The sequence below is a fragment of the Dasypus novemcinctus genome, chromosome 14, assembly GCF_030445035.2.
Source record: "Dasypus novemcinctus isolate mDasNov1 chromosome 14, mDasNov1.1.hap2, whole genome shotgun sequence".
NCBI lineage: Eukaryota > Metazoa > Chordata > Mammalia > Cingulata > Dasypodidae > Dasypus > Dasypus novemcinctus.
In genome coordinates this window covers 62,797,946-62,821,563 of record NC_080686.1, presented here as the reverse complement: position 1 = coordinate 62,821,563, position 23,618 = coordinate 62,797,946, and the positions used below count along the sequence as shown (strand labels likewise).

The 23,618-nt window shown below is 39.8% G+C and overlaps 1 protein-coding gene across 1 annotated transcript in view; it reads left to right on the top strand.

Moving 5' to 3' along the window:
* The window catches only part of RGS22 (regulator of G protein signaling 22), a 176,421-nt gene that overhangs the window by 50,915 nt on the left and 101,888 nt on the right, over positions 1 to 23,618 (top strand). Inside the window, exon 10 of the mRNA XM_058275778.2 lies at positions 17,276 to 17,450. Coding sequence (XP_058131761.1) covers positions 17,276 to 17,450 — 175 coding nt within the window. The remainder of the gene's footprint in view (positions 1 to 17,275; positions 17,451 to 23,618) is intronic.

Below are 23,618 nucleotides of genomic sequence, written 5' to 3'. Positions count from 1 at the left end.
CATCTTGCAGGTTGTCTGGTTCATTCCTTTTTATGCTCGGTAGTATCCCATTGTATGAATATATCTGTCCATTTACCTATTGATGGACATTCGAGTTGTTTCCAGTGTTTGCCTATTAGTAATAAAGGTACTACAAACATTCATTTGCAGGTTTCTGTATGAACGTAAGTTTTCATTTGTCTGGGATGAATGTCCAAGAGAGAAATTACTGGGTCGTATAGTAAGTCCATTTTTTAGTTGTGTTTTTTTCAAAGTAAACTTTATTTCGATGTCAAAAAATGAAATAACAGAAAAGGCAGCTTAACAAATTATGGAAGCATTACCTAAAAAATTCTGTCCAGGGACATTATCCCATTTAATCCTAAAAACAAACAATTGTTTCTCCATTGTTCAGAAAGATACATAAAATGAGCACAGATTGGTTATATGAGATGACCAAGTTCTCCTTGTTAATGAAGAAAATGAAGAAACAAATACTTGCTCATATATATATATATTTTTAAAAGATTTATTTATTTATTTAATTTCCCCCCCTCCCCTGGTTGTCTGTTCTTGGTGTCTATTTGCTGCGTCTTGTTTCTTTGTCAGCTTCTGTTGTCGTCAGCGGCACGGGAAGTGTGGGCGGCGCCATTCCTGGGCAGGCTGCTCTTTCTTTTTCACGCTGGGCGGCTTTCCTCACGGGCGCACTCCTTGCGCGTGGGGCTCCCCCACGCGGGGGACACCCTTGCGTGGCACGGCACTCCTTGCGCGCATCAGCGCTGCGCATGGCCAGCTCCACACAGGTCAAGGAGGCCCGGGGTTTGAACCGTGGACCTCCCATATGGTAGACGGACGCCCTAACCACTGGGCCAAAGTCCGTTTCCCAATACTTGCTCATATTGATATCTCATAAAACTAAATCCCATATTCTTGTTTTTGACCTTTAGCCTTGATATAGTGCCTTCTTTGCCTTTGCTACAAAAATATTACAATATTACTCTTAACTATAGCATACAAATCACATTAGTTTTATTTTCCCACTATCACAATATTCTTAATACCTTGTAGTAGAAGAACGTTCTTGTGTTTACATTATTAACAGTAATCCTCATCTACAACCAAAATCCCTGTTATACACTCCCTAGATTATGCTCTCTTTCAATTAACACTCTCCCTAGACTGCCCCTTTTAGCCACAATCACATTTATAAATCAGCAGTGTTTGTTATATTCATCATAATGTGCTACCATCTACTCTATCCCTTTCAACATATTTACAGTCTACCTTATTAAACATTCTACATACAGTGTCACCAACCCCCCAACTCACAGTCTGTCTCCTACTAACCTATGCTCTATAGTTTAACTCCATAACTTATAATGTTTAGTTCATATCAGTAAGACAATACAGTGTTTGTCCTTCTGTGTCTGGCTTATACCTCTCAACATAATATCCTCAGGTTCATCCATGTTGTCATGTGCTTCCCCAGTTCATTTCTTCTCCTCCTTTTTTTAAGATTTATTTTTATTTCTTTATTTCTCCACATCCCCACCCCCCCTTTTTTTGTGCTTGCTGTCTGCTCTTTGTCTGTTTGTTGTGTGCTTTCTGTGTCTGCTCATCTTTTTTAGGAGTCATTGGGAATGAACCCAGGACCTCCCATGTGGGAGGGAGGCCCCTACTCACTCAAGCCCCCTCTGCTCCCTGCTTGTTGTGTTTTTCAATGTGTTTCCTCATTCTGTCTCCTTTTGTGTCATCTCATTGCATCATCTTGTTGTGTCAGCTTGCCGTCTTGCTCATCTTCTATAGGAGGCACTGAGAACCAAACCTGGGACCTCCTATGTGGTAGCCAGGCACCCAACTGCTTGAGTCACATCTGCTTCCCAGTTCATTTCTTCTTACAGCTGAATAGTATTCCATTGTATGTATATACCACATTTTGCTTATCCATTCCTCAACTAATGAGGACTCCAGTTGTTTTAGGAATCTTCTAGCAATTGTGAATAATGCTGCATGAAAATTGGTGTGCAAATATCTGTTTGTGTCCTTGCTTTCAGTTCTTCTGAATATGTTCCTAGGAGTAGGACTGACAGATCATATGTCAGTTCTATATTTAGCTTCCTGAGAAACTGCCATCTGTCTTCCACAGAGGCACCATTTTACATTCCCACCAAAAGTGAAGGAGTGTTCCTATATCTCCACACCCTCTCCAGCACTTGTAGTTTGTTGTTGTTGTTTTTTAAATAATGACCATGTTGTAAGGCATGAAATAAGATCTCATGTAGTTTTTTTTTTTTTAAGATTTATTTATTTACTTCTCTCCCCTTCCCCCCACCCCCACCCCGGTTGTCTGTTCTCTGTGTCTATTTTGCTGCATCTTCTTTGTCTGCTTCTGTTGTCAGTGGCACGGGAATCTGTGTTTCTTTTTTTGTTGCGTCATCTTGTTGTGTCAGCTCTCCGTGTGTGCGGCACCATTCCTGGGCAGGCTGCACTTTCTTTCGCGCTGGGTGGCTCTCCTTACAGGGCGCACTCCTTGTGTGTGGGGCTCCTCTACGCAGGGGACACCCCTGCGTGGCACCGCACTCCTTGCGTGCATCAGCACTGTGCATGGGTCAGCTCCACACAGGGCAAGGAGGCCCGGGGTTTGAACTGCGGACCTCCCATGTGGTAGACGGACGCCCTAACCACTGGGCCAAGTCCGCCATCCTCATGTAGTTTTGATCTGCATTCCCTAAAGCTAAATGTTGAGCATCTTTTCATGTGCTTTTTGGCCATTCATATTTCTTCTTTGGAAAAACATCTATCCAGGTCTTTAGCCCATTTTTAAAATTGGGTTGCTTGTTGTTTTGTCATTGAGTTCTGTGATCTTTTTCTGTAACACAGAAATCGAAACCTTGTTAAATATATGGTTTCTAAAAATTTTATACCAACAGTTAGGCTGCCTTTTCACCTTCTTAAAGTCCTTGGAAGCACAAAAGTGTTTAATTTTGAGGAAGTTCCATTTATGTATTTTTTCTTTTGTTGTTTGTGCTTTAGGTATAAGATCTAAGAAACACCTACCACAGATCTTGAGGATGTTTCCCTATGTTTTCTTCTAGGAGTTTTATATTTTCTCATAGTTTTTTTTTTGAAGATTTATTTTTTATTTGTTTCTCTCCTGTTCCCCCCAATCCCCCCATTGTCTGCTCTCTGTGTCCATTTGCTGCATGTTCTTCTTTGTCCACCTCTGTTGTTGTCAGCGGCACGGGAATCTGTTATTTTTTTTTGTTGCGTCATCTTGTGTGTCAGCTCTCCGTGTGTGTGGCACCATTCCTGGGCAGGCTGCACTTTCTTTTGCACTGGGTGGCTCTCCTTATGGGGTGCACTCCTTGCGCGTGGGGCTCCCCTACATGGGGACACCCCTGGGTGGCACGGCACTCCTTGAGCGCATCAGCACTGCACGTGGGCCAGCTCATCACATGGGTCAGGAGGCCTGGGGTTTGAACCACGGACCTCCCATGTGGTAGACGGACGCCCTATCCACTGGGCCAAGTCGGCTTCCCTCTCGTTTTTATATTCAGGTCTTTGATCCATTTTGAATTAATTTTTGTATAAGGTGTGAGATAAGTGTCCTCTTTCTTTTAAATATGGATATTCAGTTTCCCAGCATGATATGTTGAATAGACTGTTCTGATCAACTGGGTGGTTTTGACAGCCTTGTCAAAATTCCCTTGATCATAGATGTGAGGGTCTATTTCTGAACTCTCAATTTGATTCCACTGGTCAGTCTATCTTTATGCAAGGTGTATAGTAATATCTTATTGTGGTTTCAGTTTGCATTTCTCTAATGACTAATGATGTTGAATATCTTTTTTAAAAATTTTTATTGAAATGTATAATTCATACATGAATATAAACAAATAATAAGTGCATAGTAAAAGTTGTGAACTTGCAAAACAAATATGCATATCATCCTAAAGGGCTCCCATGCATTCATGCATCATCCCACCGCCAGCACCTTGCATTGCTTTGCAACATTTTTTTACAAACTGTGGAAGACCATTGTCAAAATAATTACTACTAAGTATAGCCCATATTTTATATTTGGTTTATTTTCCCCCCAACCCACCCTATTATTAACACCCTGTATTAGTATTTTATATTTGTTATAGTTCATTAGAGAATGTTCTCCTATTTGTTCTGTTAACCACAGTTCATCTTCTACTACAGGATTCACTGTGTTGTACAGTCCCGTGCCTTGTAGAGTCAAATCAAAGTGTACACTCAGTGACTCTCATTTTTATCACAGACTTGTGTTGTTATCACCTCAGTCAATTTTAGAATGTTTTCATTACTCCAAAAGGAAATACTTTGGGAGAGTTTTGATAGCTAATTCAGTCTCTTTACTAGTTATTGGTCTGTTGAGATATTCTGTTTTTTCTAGAGGACAGGTTGTTTGTTTCTAGGAATTTATCCATTTAATTTAAGTTGTCTAATTTGTTGTCATATAGTTCTTCATAATATCCTCTTATGATCCTTTTTATTTCTGTGGGGTCAGTAGTAATGTCCATCCTCTCATTTCTGATTTTACTTATTTGCATCCTCTATTTTTCTTTGTCAGTCTGGCTAAAGGTTTGTTAATTTTATTGATCCTTTCCCCTGGTGTTTGTATTATACAACCTAAGTTTATAACCTACTAATTAGAAAAGATACCAACTTAACTTCAGTAGCATATACTTTCTTTGTTCCCATATATGTGCTTCCCCTCTTTATATTGTTTTGTCCTGCATTAACTCTTTACCTTTTGCATACCCATTATCAGGAAATATGACCTTTTCTTATTTACTCTTGTAGGAATTAAACAGTAGAGTTATATATTGAGGATACAGTACTATTGGGTTTTACATTTCCCCATTTAGTTATCTTTACTGAAGATCTTCACTTCTTTACACTGCTCCAAGTCACTCCCTCCAGTCTTTTCCTTTCAGACTGAAGAGCTCCTGTAGCATTTCTTGTAGGGCAGGTCTTTTAGTGATGAACTCTGTAGTTTCTGTTTGTGAATGTTTTAAACTCAACCTTATTTTTGAAGGATAGTTTTTCTGGATAAAGAATTTTTGACTGGCAGTGGTTCTCTTTCAGTACCTTTAGTATATTATTATCACTGCTTTCTCACCCCCATGTTTTCTGATGAGAAATTGGCACTGAATCTTATTGAGGATCCCTTTTATGTGACAAATAACGTTTCTCTTGCCATTTTCAGAATTCTTTCTTTGTCTTTTGCATTTGACATTCTGACTAGTATGTGTCTTATAGTAGCTACATTAGAGTTTAAACTGTTTAGAGTATGTTGTGCATCTTGAACATATATATTTATGTCTTTCTTAAGAGTTGGGAAATTTTTGGCCATTATGTCCTCAGGTATTCTTTCCGACCCTTTTCCCTTCTCTCTTCCTTCTGGTTCTCCCATGATATGTTATGCTGGTATGCTTCATGCTGTCAGTCAAGTCTCTTAGACACTGCTCGATTTTTTTTCTATTCTTTTCTCTATCTTTTCTTCTGACTGTATGATTCAAAAAAAAATTTTTTTAATGTTACATTAAAAAAATATAAGGTCCCCATATACCCCCCACCACCCTCACCAGACTCCTCCCATAACAACAACCTCCTCCATCATCATGGGACATTTATTGCACTTGGTGAATACATCTCTGAGCACTGCTGCACCACATGGTCAGTGGTCCACGTTATGTCCACTCCATCTCTGTATCGAGAGGGGGCTTAGATTCCACATGGATTATGGATGCAATTTTCCTGCTTGCATGACTGTATAATTTTGATTGTCCTGTTTTCTCGTTCAGTGATTTTTTTATTCTTGTCTATTCAGATCTGCTGTTGTATGCTTATATGTATTTTAATTTCCATTATAATGCTTTTCAGCCTTATGATTTCTCTTTCTTTTCAAACTTTTTAATTCTTCTTTTTGCTCACACACTTGTCTTCTTAATATCCTTTAGCTCTATATCCATATTTAGTTTATTTCTATCCATATTTTTTTCTTCATCTCCTTGAATTGATTTAGTTTAATTTGAACTCTCTGATGAGTTGTTCCGAAGTCTGTTCCAAAGTCTCCTCTGAAGTTTTACTTTGTTCCCGAGTCATATCATCCTTTTTCTTAGTATGGCTTGTAATTTTTTGCTGATGTCTGATTATGTTAATGTGCTAACTCTGAAAGTCGGTTTCTCCCTCTTGCCTAGGCTTTTATTATAGATTGGTATGTGCTAAGGCTCTTCTTCAAGACTTGGTCCAACTGCTACCAAACCTTTAGAGTAGTCCATTGTTTTAGTTTGCTAAAGGCTACCAAGGCAATATACCAGAAATGGGTTTGTTTTTACAAGCTTACAGTTCCACAGCTGAGAAGAAGTGTCCACATCAAGGCATCAGCGAAGCTCTGTCCCTGAAGATTGGCTGCTGGTGATCCTAGGCTCCTGCCACATGAAAGGGCACAGTGGTGGTGTCTGCCGGTCTCTGCCTTCTCTTTCAGGCTCTTTTGCTTTCAGCTTCTTGCTCCCCTGGCATTCTCTCTGCTCTTGTGATTCCATTGATTTTAGTGTCTGACTTCAGGGTATTTCTCTCTCAGCTTCTGGGTGTTTCTCTCTATCTCTGCAGCATTTTCTCTGTATATTCATCCAGTTTGTAAAGAACTTTGTAAGGGGACTAAGACCCACCCTGGGCTGTGCCTTACTGAAGTAATCTAATCAAATGGCCCTTAACTGAATCTAATCAAAATGTCCCACCTACAATAGGTTCACACCCACAGGAAAATATCAATTTAAGAACATAATTTTTGGGGTCCACAAGAGCCTCAAACTACCAAACTCATGTTTAACTGTTCAGATTTTCTCAAGTCTTCTGTACTTGTTTCTTGCTCTGGACATGTGGTGCAACTTTTTAGATCACCCTTTTATGAGCAATTGTTTCACCTCTAGGGGAAACCTTCCTTTCCTCTGTTCCTTTTTTGGGAATCTTGGATGTGTTCTGTTTTGTTTTTGTGCATAATTTTCTCCCCTGCTCCTGTTATTTGTTTAACTGCTCTCTCTCACTCAGTGCCCTGTTTTCATTTTACTTTTTCGGTTTAGGACCTGTCTTGCCTTAAAGCAGTCCTGTTTTTCCTTTTATTCCTGTGAGGCTTTGCTACCTCTGGTAACTTCCCCATTAGAGTATCCCACCCCAATGTTCAAAAAGGCCTGTTTTTTCATTTAGGTGCTCCTGTATAAGAGACAGGGTTGTGGGAAACGGACTTTGCCCCAGTGGTTAGGGCGTCCATCTACCATATGGGAGGTCCGCGGTTCAAACCCCGGGCCTCCTTGACCCGTGTGGAGCTGGCCATGCGCAGTGCTGATGCGGGCAAGGAGTACCGTGCCACGCAAGGGTGTCCCCCGCGTAGGGGAGCCCCACGCACAAGGAGTGCGCCCGTGAGGAGAGCCGCCCAGCGTGAAAAGAAAGAGCAGCCTGCCCAGGAATGGCGCCGCCCACACTTCCTGTGCCGCTGACGACAACAGAAGTGGACAAAGAAACAAGACGCAGCAAATAGACACCAAGAACAGACAACCAGGGGAGGGGGGGAAAATAAATAAATAAATAAATCTTAAAAAAAATAAAAAGAGACAGGATTGAGTGTGTGCACCTCTTGTCACCAGTTCTGCCACAGTCTGTTTTGTTTCCTGGAGGCCCTTTTCTATGCACACTCACTAGCTACTTGGGTTTCACCCTGTGTCTCTGTGGCCTTGTGTTTCTGTGCCTGGATACACATGGGATTCTAACTTACTGCTGTGAGTGGCTCTGTGGTCTGCATCCACAGCAGGAGGTACCCAGGCTGTGCTGCCACTGTGTGACTCTTAAGCTGTGCAGGACCCCCTGGGAGAGATCCCAGACTGGTAAATCCAGATCATACATCTCCTACCTTTTCTTGGTGTCTTTGGCAGTTTGATATTATTTATGAATCCCCCCAAAAGAGAAAAATTATGTTTGTAAAGTGGTCTGTTAAACTTGTGGGATACCCTTTGGTTGTATTAAATTCAAAGGTTTTAAGTTTACTTGATAAAAGATTAGGACTTTGATTTGACCACATCTGTAGGGTGTGACTTAGGGCTGAGTCCCTGCTCCCTTGGTGGGCTGATATAAATGGACACATGGGAAGAGAGAGAGTGCCATACACATGGCAGAGGAGAGAACTTTGATTCTGTAGCTCTGGGAAGAGAGATGAGTCATTTGCTTGGTGGTTTACAACTGATCTTGTGAAGAGACCAGAGCAGCTGAGGAGGCCCATAAAGAAACAAGCCCAGGAAGCCGACTTGGCCCAATGGGTAGGGCGTTTGCCTACCACATTGGAGGTCCACAGTTGAAACCCCAGGCCTCCTTGACCCGTGTGGAACTGGACCATGCTCAGTGCTGATGTGCGCAAGGAGTCCTGTGCCATGCAGGCGTGTCCTCCATGTAGGGAAGCCCCACTCGCAAGGAGTGCGCCCCGTAAGGAGAGCCGCCCAGTGCAAAAGAAAGTGCATCCTGCCCAAGATTGGCGCCACACACACGGAGAGCTGACACAACAAGATGATGCAACAAAAAAAAACACAGATAAGGATAGAAACAGTCACAGAAGAACACACAATGAATGGACACAGAGAGCAGACAACTAGGGGGGTGGGGGAAAGGTAGAGAAATAAAAAAATTTAAAAAAAGAAACAAGCCCTATACCAGCCTGTAGCTGAGAGAGAGGAAGGCTGAACCCTTGCAGAAATTGGCAGTCATCTTGCTTCAACATGTAGCAGCTGACTGGTGAGAAACAGCCTTGAGTTGGACTCTTTAGGGCCTGTAAGCTTGTATCCCAAATAAATACCCTTTATAAAAGCCAACAGATATCTGGTACATTGCACTGGCATTCCTTTACTGACTAATGCAGTTTGCCTCCCCCTCCTTTTAAAGTTCTCTTGTCTCTATCATCCTCCAAAGTTCCAAGCAAGTGGAATTTGTCCATTTATTAGTTGTTTTTGAGGGGAGATTTTTCCAGGGTGCCATGTAGATGACATCACTTCCCAAAAACTTTTTAAAAGTCTGTTTCTCAGACCCCTAAATTTTTAAACTTATGTATAAAGATACATTGATTCCAAAAGAAATGTGTCAGTATGTATAGATTGATATAAATAGAGATAAAGATGGAGATGGAGACATAGATTTAGAGATAAAGATAATGTAGATCTAGTTAAAGGAATATAGATATAGATCTGAATGACAAAAATATCCTTAAACTCTAAGGTATATCTTCCTTTCTGAATAATATATTTTCACACACAAATTTTTTTTTGAGGTACTGGGGCTGGTGACTGAACCTGGGATCTCGTATGTGGGAAGCCAGTGCCACACTGATTTCCCTGGGTTGGTTTTTTCATTTGTTTTGCTTGTTGGTTTTTTTTTTGTTTTGTTTTTTCAGGAGGTACTGGGAACCGAACCTGGGATCTCCCATGTGGGAGGTGGGCGCTCAATCACTTGAATCATATCTGCTTCCACAAAATTTCTTTTTTTAAAAAGATTATTTATTTATTTAATTCCCCCCCCTCCCCCGGTTGTCTGTTCTCTGTGTCTATTTGCTGCGTCTTGTTTCTTTGTCCACTTCTGTTGTCGTCAGCGGCACAAGAAGTGTGGGCGTCGCCATTCTTGGGTGGGCTGCGCTTTCTTTCGTGCTGGGCGGCTCTCCTTACCAGGCGCACTCCTTGTGCGTGGGGCTTCCCTACACGGGGGACACCCCTGCGTGGCACGGCACTCCTTGCCTGCATCAGCACTGCGCATGGGCCAGCTCCACATGGGTCAAGGAGGCCCGGGGTTTGAACTGCGGACCTCCCATGTGGTAGACAGATGCCCTAACCATTGGGCCAAGTCTGTTTCCCCACAAAATTTTAATATACACAAAGACTATGGTTAATCTTCCAGAGTTTACTGTGCTTTACTAAATACTAATAAGTAGGAAGAAGTATTTTAATCCCTAGTACAACTGATAAGGTATAATTCTTATATATTACGATACATCAATATTTCCATATTAGAATATTTACGTAGTAGAATATCTTTCTCGAGGCAAGGTGCCTTATGTGAAACTGAAGTGGCAGAAGAGGATCTAGGGTACTATCCATAACCTTCACTTGTAGTGATTATCTATTTATCCAGATTCCTGAAGTAAGGAAAGCTAGGTGTCCTCTGTGGGCATTCTTCTTGTAGATTCTTTGTATACTCAATGTCTGATCATACAAGAGCTTATCAATGGCTGTGAACATTGCCTGGATATTTTCACTGGTATTTTGATTGAGTTCACCACATCCACAGGAGAAGTCTGAGCTACTTCAGTAGAGATCCCTGTGCCTGTTTAACTCAGTAAAGTAGACCATGGATTCCCAGTATCCACTGATGTAAAAGGTGATTCTTGTGTGACATCAGACTCACTTTGGGAACTTGTATCTTTTTCATAGCTATCATTGGTGGAGGAAATTTCATGTAGCTGCTCTGAAAGAAAGATGAATAAGAGCATGTTTTGTTACACCTTTCAGCTCCAAGCTCTGTGGCACCTCCTTCTGAGTGTGTCTGGAGATCATCCTCTTCCTCAACCACAGCCAGGGCCGGTACGCCATGTAGAATATCTTTTCTGGTGTTCATTTGCCACCTGCAGTTCATGTATTTTGCCATTTTCTCATTGGATTGTTTGCCTTTTATTGTTGAGTTTTGAGTGTTAGTTATATATTCTAAATATTAGTCATTAGTCAGGTTAGTTTGCAAATATTTTCTCCTTGTCTATAGCTTATCTTTTTTAAGGCAGGCTTTTCAGATACCATTTAAACAGGGCCTTTCATAAAGCAACATTTAAAATTTTGATGAGGTCCAGTTTCTCAGCTTTCCCTTCTGTGGATTGTGCTTTTGGTATCAAGTCTTAGAATTCTAGATCCTAGGGATCTAGATCCTAGGGATTTTCTACCTTTGTTTTCCCTAAAAGTCTTATAATTTTATGTTTTATATTTAAGTCCACTCACCCATTTAGAGTTAATTTTTGTATAAGGTATGAGGTTTAGGTAGAGGTTCATTTTTTTAATGCCTGTAGATAACCAGTTGCTCAGAATCATTTGTTGAAAAGCCTATCTTTCCTCTTCTTTATTACATTTTACATTGATATACAGTAAAATTTATTTTTAAAAATGTTTAATATTTATATACAATAAAATTGAATTTTATAGATTCATATAACCACCACCACAATCAGGATACAAAGCAATTCCATAATCCCAAAAAACTCTCTCATACTACCCTTTTGTCATTGTACCTTCCTTTACCTCTAACACTTGGCAACCACTGATCTGTTCTCTATCACTATAGTTTTGTCTTTACAAGAATGTCATAAAAATGAAATCATACATTATGGTGGTTTGAAATTGTATGTACCCCAGAAAAACATGTTCTTAAATCTAGTCCATTCCTGTGGATGTAAATACATTTTAAAATAGGATCTTTTGATGAGGCTACTTCAGTTAAGGTGTGACCTACCTCATTCAGAATGAGTCTGACTAGAGTCCTTTATAAGAAAATGAAATTTAAACACAGAGAGAAAGCCACAGAAGCAAGAATCTGAAAACAGTGAAACTTGGAAGAGAAGGGAGACACCAGAAGACACCACCATGTTCCTTGTCATATGGCCAAGGAACCAAGGATTGCTGACAGCTGATCTTTGGGAAGAAAGCATTGCCTTGATATACCTTGATGTGGGCATTTTCTTGGCCTCTAAGTGCAAGCTAATAAATTCCCATCATGTAAGCCAGCCCATTTCACGATATTTTCTTTAATCAGCCTAGGAAACGAAAACAGTACGTAACCTTTTGCGATTAACTTCTGTCAGTCAGTACAATGCCTTTGTAATTCATGCAAATTGTTGTATTTATCAATAGTTCATACTGGTTTTTAAATTTAGCTTTCTAGTTCATTATTGTTACATAAAAATTGATTGACTTTTGTGTATACTCCTCTAGTACCAGATATAGCAAAAACCCTCCAAATCTCAGCTGCTATTCTCAAAATCGACTTCTATACTTTTCTGGCTCTTTTGGTACTCTCTGATTCTCAAGTTCATCAGATGCAACCTCATGTTTCCTTTCATTCCTTTCACATAGACACTAGTACCATGCAGGTATTATGGCCGATGGCAGTTTGTACTCATCTTCTTGTATTGTTGTGTTTGTGGGGCTAATTTGTCGTTCATTTTGTTGTAAATGTTGTCCATGTGTTTTTGGTTTTGCTATCTAGTTGTTCTGTTTTTCTTTATTTTTTTACCCTCCCCCCCTGTGACTTTTTGCATGCTGTCTGCTCTCTCTATCCATTTGCTGTGCATTCTTCTGTGTCTGTATTTATTTTAATTTCCCTCCCCCCTTGAGGCTTGCTTGCTGTCTGCTCTCTGTGTCCATTCGCTGCGCGCTCTTCTGTGTCTGTATTTATTTATTTAATTTCCCCTCCCCGCTTGCGGCTTGCTTGCTGTCTGCTCTGTCTGTCCATTCACTGTGCGCTCTTCTGTGTTTTTGCTTGTCTCCCTTTTTTTGTTGTTGTTGCGTCACCTTGCTGAGTCAGCTCTCCGCAGCATTTGCGGGCAGGATAGCACTCTGCGGTGCTTGTGGGTGAGGCTGCCTTCACAAGGAGGCCCTGGGACACGAACCCAGGGCCTCCTATATGGTAGATGGAAGCCCAACTGATTGAGCCACAGCCGCTTCCCCCTGTCTGTTTTTATGGAGGGATTCTGATAAATTGAAAAACAGTAATACTGCTTCCATTGCCATTTCCCCAGAATCCTCTCTTTCCCTTTTATTGATTCAGCTAAATATGTGTTCTTTAAAACTCAGTTCAATTGTGTCTTAAGTTCCCAGCTGCTGAAACAAATGGCATATAATGGGCTGGGTTAAACAATGGGGATCTGCTGACTTAGTTTTGAGGCTAGGGGAAGTCCAAATTGAGGCATCAGCAAATGACATTTTCTCCCTGAAGGCTGTGGCATTGGGACTGGCAGCCAGTGATTCTTGGTTTTTGGTTTTTCTGCACATGGCAATGCACATTGTGGCATCTTCTCCGTTCTTTTCTGGGTTCTCTTCATTTCTAACTTCTGCTCCTCCATTTGGCTTTGTCTTCTTTGTCTTCATAACTCCCCCTTATGTAGTATTAGGGTCAAACCTTATTCAGCTGGGCTGCACCTTAATTAAAAATAGCATTTTCAGGGAAGCAGATTTGACTCAACTGATAGAGTGTCCGCCTACCATATGGGAGGTCCAGGATTCAAACCCAGGGACTCCTGACCTGTGTGGTGAACTGGCCCACACACAGTACTGATGCACACAAGGAGTGCCATGCCTCGCAGGGGTGTGCCCCGCTTAGGGGAGCCCCACACACAAGGAGTGTGCCCCTCAGGAGAGCCGCCCCATGTGAAAAAAGTGCAGCTTGCCCAGGAGTGGCGCTGCACACAAAGAGAGTTGACACGGCAAGATGAGGCAACAAAAAGAGACACAGATTCCTGGTACTGCTGGCAAGAATGCAAGTGGACAAAAAAGAATGCACAGCGAATGGACACAGAAAGCAGACAACGGGAGATGGGGGGGAAGGGGAGAGAAAAAACTCTCTTTTTAAAAAAAGCATTTTCAAAAGGTCTTATTCACACACACAGGAATGGATTAAGAATTTGTTTTTTTCTGGGTTATATAAATCAACCTCCCAACTGTCACTTTTTCATTACCCTCAGTATGGCTAAGATACTCCTCCTTGTACTTATATAGTATTCTATAAACTTTTTATTATAGCATCAATATTGTATACTGTAATCGCTGATTTACTTGTCTCTTTCCTTAGATTGTAAAATATTCTAGATCAGGGACTGTGTCATAACTTGATTTTGTATCTCTTGCATAGTGTCTCAAGTATAATAGGTAAGAAATGTATATATTTTTTAATAGATAAGGAAAGAGATTTATGAAGGAAGACTTGGATAAGAATGTGAAGGGCCTCTTCTTAGGGCAATATTAGGAAATTTGGAATTTATCCATTAGGAAATGAAGATCTGTTGAAATTTTAAATCATTATTCTGTTAACATATTTTTTTCTTTAGAGAAGCAGAGAGATAAATTAGGAGTCTAGAATAAAAGATTAAGCACAGGGAAAGAGGTTCTATAGATATGGTCAGGAATCTAAGAGAGATTCTGGAAGTGTTGTCTACCGAATTCAGTGGCTAATTGGATGTGTGGTTTGAAGAAAGAAAGGATGACCCCAGGATTATACTTGGGCTATTTGGTGGATGATAATATGTCACCCAGAAAGGGGAGCAAATTTGAAGAATGGAGGATAGAGGAGAGATAATGTGTTGGTTTGGGGCATGTTGAATTTGGGGGCCTTAAATGAAGATAGTCAGTAGTCACCTGGAAATGGAAGTCTGGAGTGCTAGTGAAATTAGAGATAGAGATAAAATTATTATTTCATTCATTCATTTTTTAAAGAGGTGCTAGAGATTGAACCCAGGACCTTGTTTGTGGGAGGCAGGCACTCAACCACTTAGCTACATCAGCTCCCTGAGATTAAAATTTTTGAGCTGTTTCCAAAAATTAAGTTTTCCTTTGTTTAAAAATTCCACTATTGCATCCTTTTCCTATTGTCTGTTCACAGTGGTCATTGAATACCTGTTATGTTCAGTGTGTTTTATCCAGACTCATGATTTTTTTAAAACATTTAAAAATGAAATTTAATATCAATATAGAAAATGCCTAAAACATAAACAATTAAGTGAATATTGTAAAACAAACCCTTGTGTAACTACCAGATGAGTCAGGAAATGGAATGTTTCCAAGACCCTTGAAGGTCTCTTCCTTATCACAACATCCACACGCCCCCTCAGTGATAACCACTGTCCTGACTTTTGTGATTATCTTCTTGCTTTCCTACATATTTTACCAACCATGTTTTCAAGTGCATCCTTAAACATTGATTTTAATTTGCCTGTTCTAGAACTTAATATAAATGAAATCATATTATATCCATCCTTTTTCTCTTCTGTGAACATTTATATTTGTAAGGTTCATCTGTAATTGCATTTATTTATTTTTTTTTTAAAAGATTTTATTTCTCTCCCCTTCCCCCCTTTTGTCTGCTGTCTGTGTCCATTTGCTGTGTGTTCTTCTATGTCCATTTGCATTCTTGTCAGTGGCACTGGGAATCTGTGTCTCTTTTTGTTGTGTCATCTTGCTGCGTCAGCTCTCCATGTGTGCGGCACCACTCCTGGGCAGGCTGTGCTTTTTTTGCACATGGGACTCCCCTACACAGGGACACCCCTGTATGGCATGGCACTCTTTGTATGTATCAGCACTGTGCGTGGGTCAGCTTACCACATGGGTCAGGAGGCCCTGGGTTTAACCCTGGACCTCCCATATGGTAGGCGGTTGCTCTATCAGTTGAGCCAAATCCTCATCCCCTGTAATTGCATTTAAAGAGTGGCTAGTTCATTTTCATTGCTGTGTATGGTTTTCTACTGCATGAATATACCACAGTTTATTTGCTGTTTTTGGACACTTGAGTTGTATTGTTTGCAATTACAGGTAGTATAGAAATGTATGTTCTTATACATGCATCCATTTTTCCAAAGTACTACCAATTTGTACTCCCTCCAACAGAAAATGAGAGGAACTATTGCTTCACATCCATGGTAACACTTGATGTTGTCAGATTTTTAATTTTTCTGAATATGGTTGGTGTGTTATTGGTATCTTATGGTTTTAACTTGTACTGGTTACTAGTGAGGCTAATAACCTTTTTGTTGTTTATTGGTCATTTGGATTTCAACTTTAATACTTCTTTGCTCATTTTTCTATGGTTTTCTCTGTTTTATTGATTTGTGGGAATATATGTGTCTATATGTGTGTATGTATGTTTTATATGATAAAGACTCATTGTGGTTATTATCTAGCAAATATCCTCTCCCACTCTCTAAAGCTTGAGAACTGAGATGTACGCAATCAGTATATTTGATGACGTGTATAACAGAAACATGAAAAATACAGTATCAGTTAGGACTATGCCATTGATTCCACACTATTTGACATATTAACGTAGTGGCATATCAAAGATTAATGCTATATGAATTGAGTAAGAATTCAAGATTAAAATGTGAAGGGCAACAAATATGGATCAGAAAATTGAGACATCTAGATTTCCTGGCCATCACATGTATGATTTATTTGATAAGGGACTTATAAATATGCAAACTTAGTGGTTGACATGCAAATAAGAGGTAATTTTGGATACAGGCACTTCCAAGTCTGCAAGTAAATGTTCTGAAATACTGTATAGGATGACCACACATTAGTTTTCTAAACCTAACCTAATTAAGGACTTTGGATTCTCTTCCACTCCCAGTCTGTGTTCATATCAGGGAGATACCTATCTTCTTGCTATTTTAAAGTGAGGCAGTTTCTCTCAGACCCTGAAAAATAAGGACTAGGGAGTAGTCTTTGGGCTGTAGCATCAGGGGAAAAACCTGGTTGAAGGAACAATTAGCAGCAGGCCCTAACAGCTGGAGTTAACCGTGCATCCAATAAAGAGTTATCACATAGACTGAATACCAGCTTATCCATCCAATTATGTGGCCTTGATACTATGCCAAACATTCCTTTTCCTAAATTCCTGGCAATAGAGTTGGCCTTTCATTTATAATTACTTGTTTTAAAATTAATTCTTACCTTCAGACTTAAGTCCTGGAAATAGATAATATGAAACCATAATCCACATTAGTGGTATACTTAAGCATTATGGAAAAACGCTTATATATTTTAAAATGTGACTTTCACCTTCCAGTTCTTATCTTGATGCTATAGATAAATATTAACCTGCTTTAAAATGATTATGGGGGAAAAAACTAAAAAGAAAAAGAAAAACATAAAATGATCATGGGTACATTTGATGTTTATTTTACTAGAATCTATAAGTAATTTAAAATTCCTTCAGCAATTGATATGTAGGTTTCTTATTAAACAGGTAGTAGTTTGAACATAATATTATTTATGATTTTTTCCCAAATGTGTATTGCCTTTTTATATGGGTGAATGGGGGACTGCAGCCATTTTCCAAGGCTAGGCAGCAGAAAAATGAAGATATGTTTAGAAAAGTGTTACATCAAGACAGATAATTATAAACATAGTTATTTATACATTTTGTATACTTTTGATTTTGAGACTTAACATATAGTTTAATTTACATTTTCTTTTCCTTTCAATAGGGCACCAAGATTCTGTGTTACTCATTCATCCTCAACAAAATATGCTAGTGCTGAATTGAAATTCTGGCATCTCCGTCAAGAGAAACCGAGGAAGGATGTTGACCCTTTTCCACAAATAGCAACCCTCTTGCCATTAAGACCTAAATCTTGCATTCCACAGATATCTGAGTTGCAGGTAGTGTTCATTGATTCTTTTTTTTTTTAAATTTTTAAAATTTATTTTTAAAATGTTACATGAAAAAAATATGAGGTCCCCATATACCCCCCACCCCCTTCCCCCTCTCCTCCCCCCATAACAACTTTACCCTCTTATTAAGTTTATAGTAGAAAAATTCATCATTGGGTTTGTGTACTTTGTTATTTAAGTTTTGTTATAAGCTTTGTTATTGTTGTTAATGCACATGCTGCAACAATTAGGAAATGAGAAAATGTAATGCCAAAACATAATTTTCATAGGCAAATATGAAATGTCTAAAAGTAGGTAAATTTTAGAGACCTAAAGCAAATTGGTAGTTGTCAGGTGCTGGGGATTGGGAGCAATGGGGAGAGGTGCTTTCCATTGGGTTTTCTTTTGGGGTGATGAAATGTTTTAAAATTAGATACAGGTAATGATTGGACAGCATTGAGAATGCACTAAATGCCACTGAATTGTATACTTTAAAATGGTTAATTTTATGTTACGTGAATTTCACCTCAATAAAAATGAAAAAAAAATAGAAGCTTAAATACAAGGGTAATTTGATTCTTTTTCAGACTCACTGCTATTTCAGTGCCCTTGCTTAGTATTCTTTTTATTTCAAGTTTTGATCTGTCTAAATTTCAAAGTTTTTGCTTTTATACCCCTTGAAAATATCGTATCTCAAAAACTGTATTACCACTTTGCACATTAAGTTGACGTCTATATTTTTTCATCAAAAGTTAAAATAGTTGCAAAGGTTATAATTTCATATATATATATTCAACTTTATTTTTAAATACTTTTTTTTTTTTAAGATTTTATTTATTTATTTCTCTTCCCTCCCCCTCCCCACCCTGGTTGTCTCTTCTCTGTGTCTATTTGCTGCGTCTTGTTTCTTTGTCCGCTTTGGTTGTTGTCAGCGGCGCAGGAATCTGTGTCTCTTTTTGTTGTGTCAGGTCTCCATGTGTGTGGCATCATTCTTAGGCAGGCTGTGCTCTTCTTTCCCGCTGGGCGGCTCTCCTTCCGGGGTGCACTCCTCACTCGTGGGGCTCCCCTACGCGGGGGACACCCCTTCGTGGCACGGCACTCCTTGCGCACATCAGCACTGCGCGTGGGCCAGCTCCACACAGGTTAAAGACATTTTTTTTTTTTTTTAAAAAGATTTATTTATTTATTTAATTTCCCCCCCTCCCCTGGTTGTCTGTTCTTGGTGTCTATTTGCTGCGTCTTGTTTCTTTGTCCGCTTCTGTTGTCGTCAGCGGCACAGGAAGTGTGGGCGGCGCCATTCCTGGGCAGGCTGCTCTTTCTTTTCACGCTGGGCGGCTCTCCTTATGGGGCGCACTCCTTGTGCGTGGGGCTCCCTTACGCGGGGGACACCCTTGCGTGGCACGGCACTCCTTGCGCGCATCAGCGCTGCACATGGCCAGCTCCACACGGGTCAAGGAGGCCCGGGGTTTGAACCGCGGACCTCCCATATGGTAGACGGACGCCCTAACCACTGGGCCAAAGTCCGTTTCCCGACATTTTAGATTACAGAAAAGTTACATGAAAAATTTAGGGGATTCCCATATACTCTACCCCCTCCCCCTCTCACATTTTCCCCTATTAATAACATCTTCTGTTAACATGGTATATTTGTTACAACGGATCAACAAACACTGAAGCATTGCTGCTAACCATTATCTATAGTTTACATTATGGTTTACACTATGTACCATACAGTTTTATAGGTTTTGAAAAAATATATAAAGGATTGTATCCATCACTGCAGTGTCATGCAGAACAATTCCAGTGACCCAAAAATGCCTCATGTTATATATATTCTTCCCCATCCTTCTCCTCAGAACCTCCGGTGACCACTGCCTTTTTCAGTGTTATAAGTTCTTTCATTACTAGAATAATAAGTATACTTTGGTCCATGGTTGCATTCCCCCTTACGTGTATTCATTCCTCAATCTTGAGGATTTGGGGATGGTGATGCCCACTCTGCTTCTGATTGAGAGGGAGTTTAAATCCGATGGGGCAAATTGATGGAACTATTTTGCTTGCAGTTGTAGATACTCTATTTTTGGGGGGAGGGGCATTGTCCATTATTATCCTTTTATTAGTTGTTCTGGGTGAGTCTGATGAACTGGAAAGTAGATGTTGGCTGCAACTCTGCTGAGATTTGGGACTCAAATGACTCCCATATATTATTAATACACTTAAAAATAAAGCTGTTAAATCATTTTTTCAGAAGGTACCAGGGATTGAACCCAGGACCTCATACATGGGAAGCAAATGCTCAACCACTTGAGCTACATCCGCTCCCCTAATCATTTTTAAAAATACACCCAAAGGATTCCAAATACCATAGAAATTTGGTATCTGTTATCATGCATTTAAAAAAACACAAAACAGAGGATGGACAACCACCACACCAAGGAACCAAGAGAGTCTACAACTGCAAACAAGAGAGTCCCATCCATCAGCCATATGGGACTGAATCCCCCTCTCAATTAGAGGTGGAGTGGGCATCACCATCCAGAATCCTCAGGATTGGGAATAAAATATGGACTAGAGTGGATTTACTGGTATTCTACTATAGACTTATTGTGATTCTAGTAACAGAAGAAATTATATCATTGTGGAGAAAGTGACCAGTGGAGGTACTGAAGTCAGGGAGAAGAACAAAGAGGTGTAATACGGGGGCATTTTCAGGACTTGGAATTGTCCTGAGTGACATTGCAATGACAGATATGGGTCATTATATATATGGCTATAACCTACAGAATTGAGTGGGAGAGAGTGTAAACTACAATGTAAACTATAATCCATGATTAGTGGCTATGTTCCAAAATGTGTTCATCAATTTCGATGAATGTACCACACTAATGAAAGAAATTGTTAATATGTAGAAGGGTGGGAGGTGTGGGGAGTGGGGCATGTAGGACTCCCATATATATACATATATATATGTATATATATAATGTATATATATATACTGTAACATTTTATGTAATCTAAATATCTTTTGAAAATAAATTTAAAATATATTAAAAAACAAGCAAAAAACCACACAAAAAAATCTTCAACTGTTGGAAATTAATATTACTCCTTCTTCTCTATATACTTATATTTTCACTCCACATCCTCTACAGAATTTTATCAAGTATATTTTATGCATAAATGTCTTTTATTGATCACACTAACAAAGTAACAAAAATATGTGCATTAGTCTCCTAGGGCTACCACAACAAAGTACCACAAGCTAGATGGCTTGGAAACGGACTTGGCCCAGTGGTTAGGGCGTCCGTCTACCACATGGGAGGTCTGCGGTTCAAATCCCGGGCCTCCTTGACCCATGTGCAGCTGGCCCATGCGCAGTGCTGATGCGCTCAAGGAGTGCCGTGCCACGCAGGGCAAGGAGTGCGCCCATAAGGAGAGCCGCCCAGCGTGAAAAGAAAGTGCAGCCTGCCCAGGAATGGCACCGCCCACACTTCCCGTGCCACTGACGACAACAGAAGCGGACAGAGAAACAAGATGCAGCAAATAGACACCGAGAACAGACAACCGGGGGGGGAGGGGAATTAAATCAATAAATAAACCTTAAAAAAAAAAACAAACAAACTAGATGGCTTTATAAAAAAGTATTTTTTCACAGGTCTGGAGGCCAAAAGTCCAAAATAAAGGTGTTACTAGGGCCATGTGCTCTCTGAAGGAGAGGAATCTTCCTTTCCTCCTCCTAACTTCTGTTGGTTACCAGCAATCCTTGACATTCCTTGGTTTGTGGCAGTATATCTCCAGTCTCTGCCTCCATCTTTACATGACCACCTTCTCTCTCTGTCTATCTCTGGGTCCACATTTCCCTCCTCTTATAAGGACACCAGTCATATTGTGTAAGAGGCCATCTTAAACCAGTGTGTCCTCATTTTAACTAATTATATCTTCAAAGATCCTATTTCTAAAGAAGGTCATATTCACAGATAACAGGGGTTAAGACTAGAACTTATCTCTTTGGGGAACATAATTCAACCCTCAACAATATGCATGTTAATTGAAATGAGAAATTTTAAATTGTTACTATAATGTCCTAAGTATTGTTTGTGTTATATATAAAAAGTTAAATTTTCTGGCAGTGTAGTTCTTAATGAGATGAATGAGGCCTTTAAAAAAAGTTCATGAATCTATAGATGAATATTACTTAGTACTAAAAGTATGAGCTATGGCTCAGCAATAATTCTGTTCTTACTTTTTTGTTGTAAAGATTTAAGTGCTCAGAAATATTTTTCTCATAAATAACTAAATAGGTATGGCAGTTTGATACTTTTTATTAATGCTAAAAATATACACTGGATTATGTTTATAAACTGGTCTCTTTCTCTGGGCATATTAGATTATATTAGATTCAGAGGTTTCACTTTTACTTGATTAAATTATGATTAGGGCTTTGATTTTGATTGGACCTCATCAGTAGGATGTTAGATTCCCTCCCCCTTGGTGGGTGGGGACTCAGAGAAAATGATAAGGCAGTTGGAGTTTTAATGCTAGAGCCCCAGGATGTAAATACACAGAGAAGAAGATACATGAGGAAAGAGAGAAGGCTCCATTAGATACAGCAGAGGCCCTGGGAAGAGAGACAAGCTCTTTGCTGATATTAAATAGTTTACAGCTGGCCTAGAGAGAGAAGAATGTCTGAGCCTGTGGAGAAATGAGCCCTGGGAGAGAGACAAAACTGGAAGAAGACTGAACCCTCGCAGACATTGCCTGCCATCTTGCACCAACATGTGGCAACAGACTTTGGTGAGGGAAGTAACTTGTGCTTTATGGCCTGTTAACTATAAGCCTATACCCCAAATAAATACCCTTTATAAAAGCCAACAGATGTCTGGTATTTTGCATCAGCACCCCTTTGGATGGCTAATATAGTAAGAATAAAAGATGTTTTGTTACAGTGATATCATTTAATTCTTTGATGCCCAGAGTCACATGATCTCTCATCAAGCTTATTTTTAAACACATCATTTTAGAACTCAATTAGACTCTTCTTCAATTTTGTTGAAATAAAAGGATTAATAAACAACTTCACTTACAAAGGCATTATTAGGCAGTGATTAGAGTCATTTACTTTCTCAGTTTGGGGGATGTATATTAGACAGTGCTTACCAAGGTTTATCAAGTGACCATTAATTATATGTTTCTCTTTCATTTATATGCACCTTGTTTAACCAGTAAGGATTGGGAAAAATTAAAATATTGTTAATTTAAATAAACTTTACCATACAGTATTTTTTTTCTTTTCTTTTTTTTCCAAATTCTACTCAATTTATTCCTTTTTTTAAAAATATTGCATTAAAAAAATATGAGGTCCCCATTCACTCCCACCGCCCCCACCCCACCACTCCCCCCACAGTAACACTTTCCCCCATCATCATGACACATCCATTGCATCTGGTGAGTACATCTCTGGGCATCGCTGCACCCCATGGCCTGTGGTCCACACCATAGCCCACACTCTCCCACGTTCCATCCATTGGGCCGTGGGAGGACATAGAATGTCCGGCAATTGTTCCTGGAGCACCACCCAGGACAACTCCAAGTCCCGAAAATGCCTCCACATATCATCTCTTTCTCCCATTCCCTGCACCCAGCAGCCACCATGGCCACTTTTTCCACACCAATGCCACATTTTCTCGATTATTAACCACAATAGTTCATGAATAGAAGAATATCATTAAGTCCACTCTAATCCTTACTGTATTCCTCCTTCCTGTGGACCTTGGCTTGGTTGTGTCCATTCCACCTCTATGTCAAGAGGGGGCTTAGATTCCACATGGATACTGGATGCAATCCTCCTGCTTTCAGTTGTAGGCAGTCTAGGCTCCATGGTGTGGTGGTTGACATTCTTCAACTCCATGTTAGCTGAGTGGAATAAGTCCAATAAATCAGAGTGTAGGAGCTGAAGTCTGTTGAGGCTCAGGGCCTGGCTATCATATACAGTATTTTTTAATAAGATGCTTTTACCTTTGCACATGCTTTAAATATATTTTTTGTCAAGATTCAGTTCATTCAATTTATGGAAGATGCATGCCCCATAACCTAATTGGCAAAGTCATATCAGATTGACTTTCTGTCAGAAAAAGTTTTACTTCATTTTTAAATTCAAATAAGTGTGTTATTATGTGC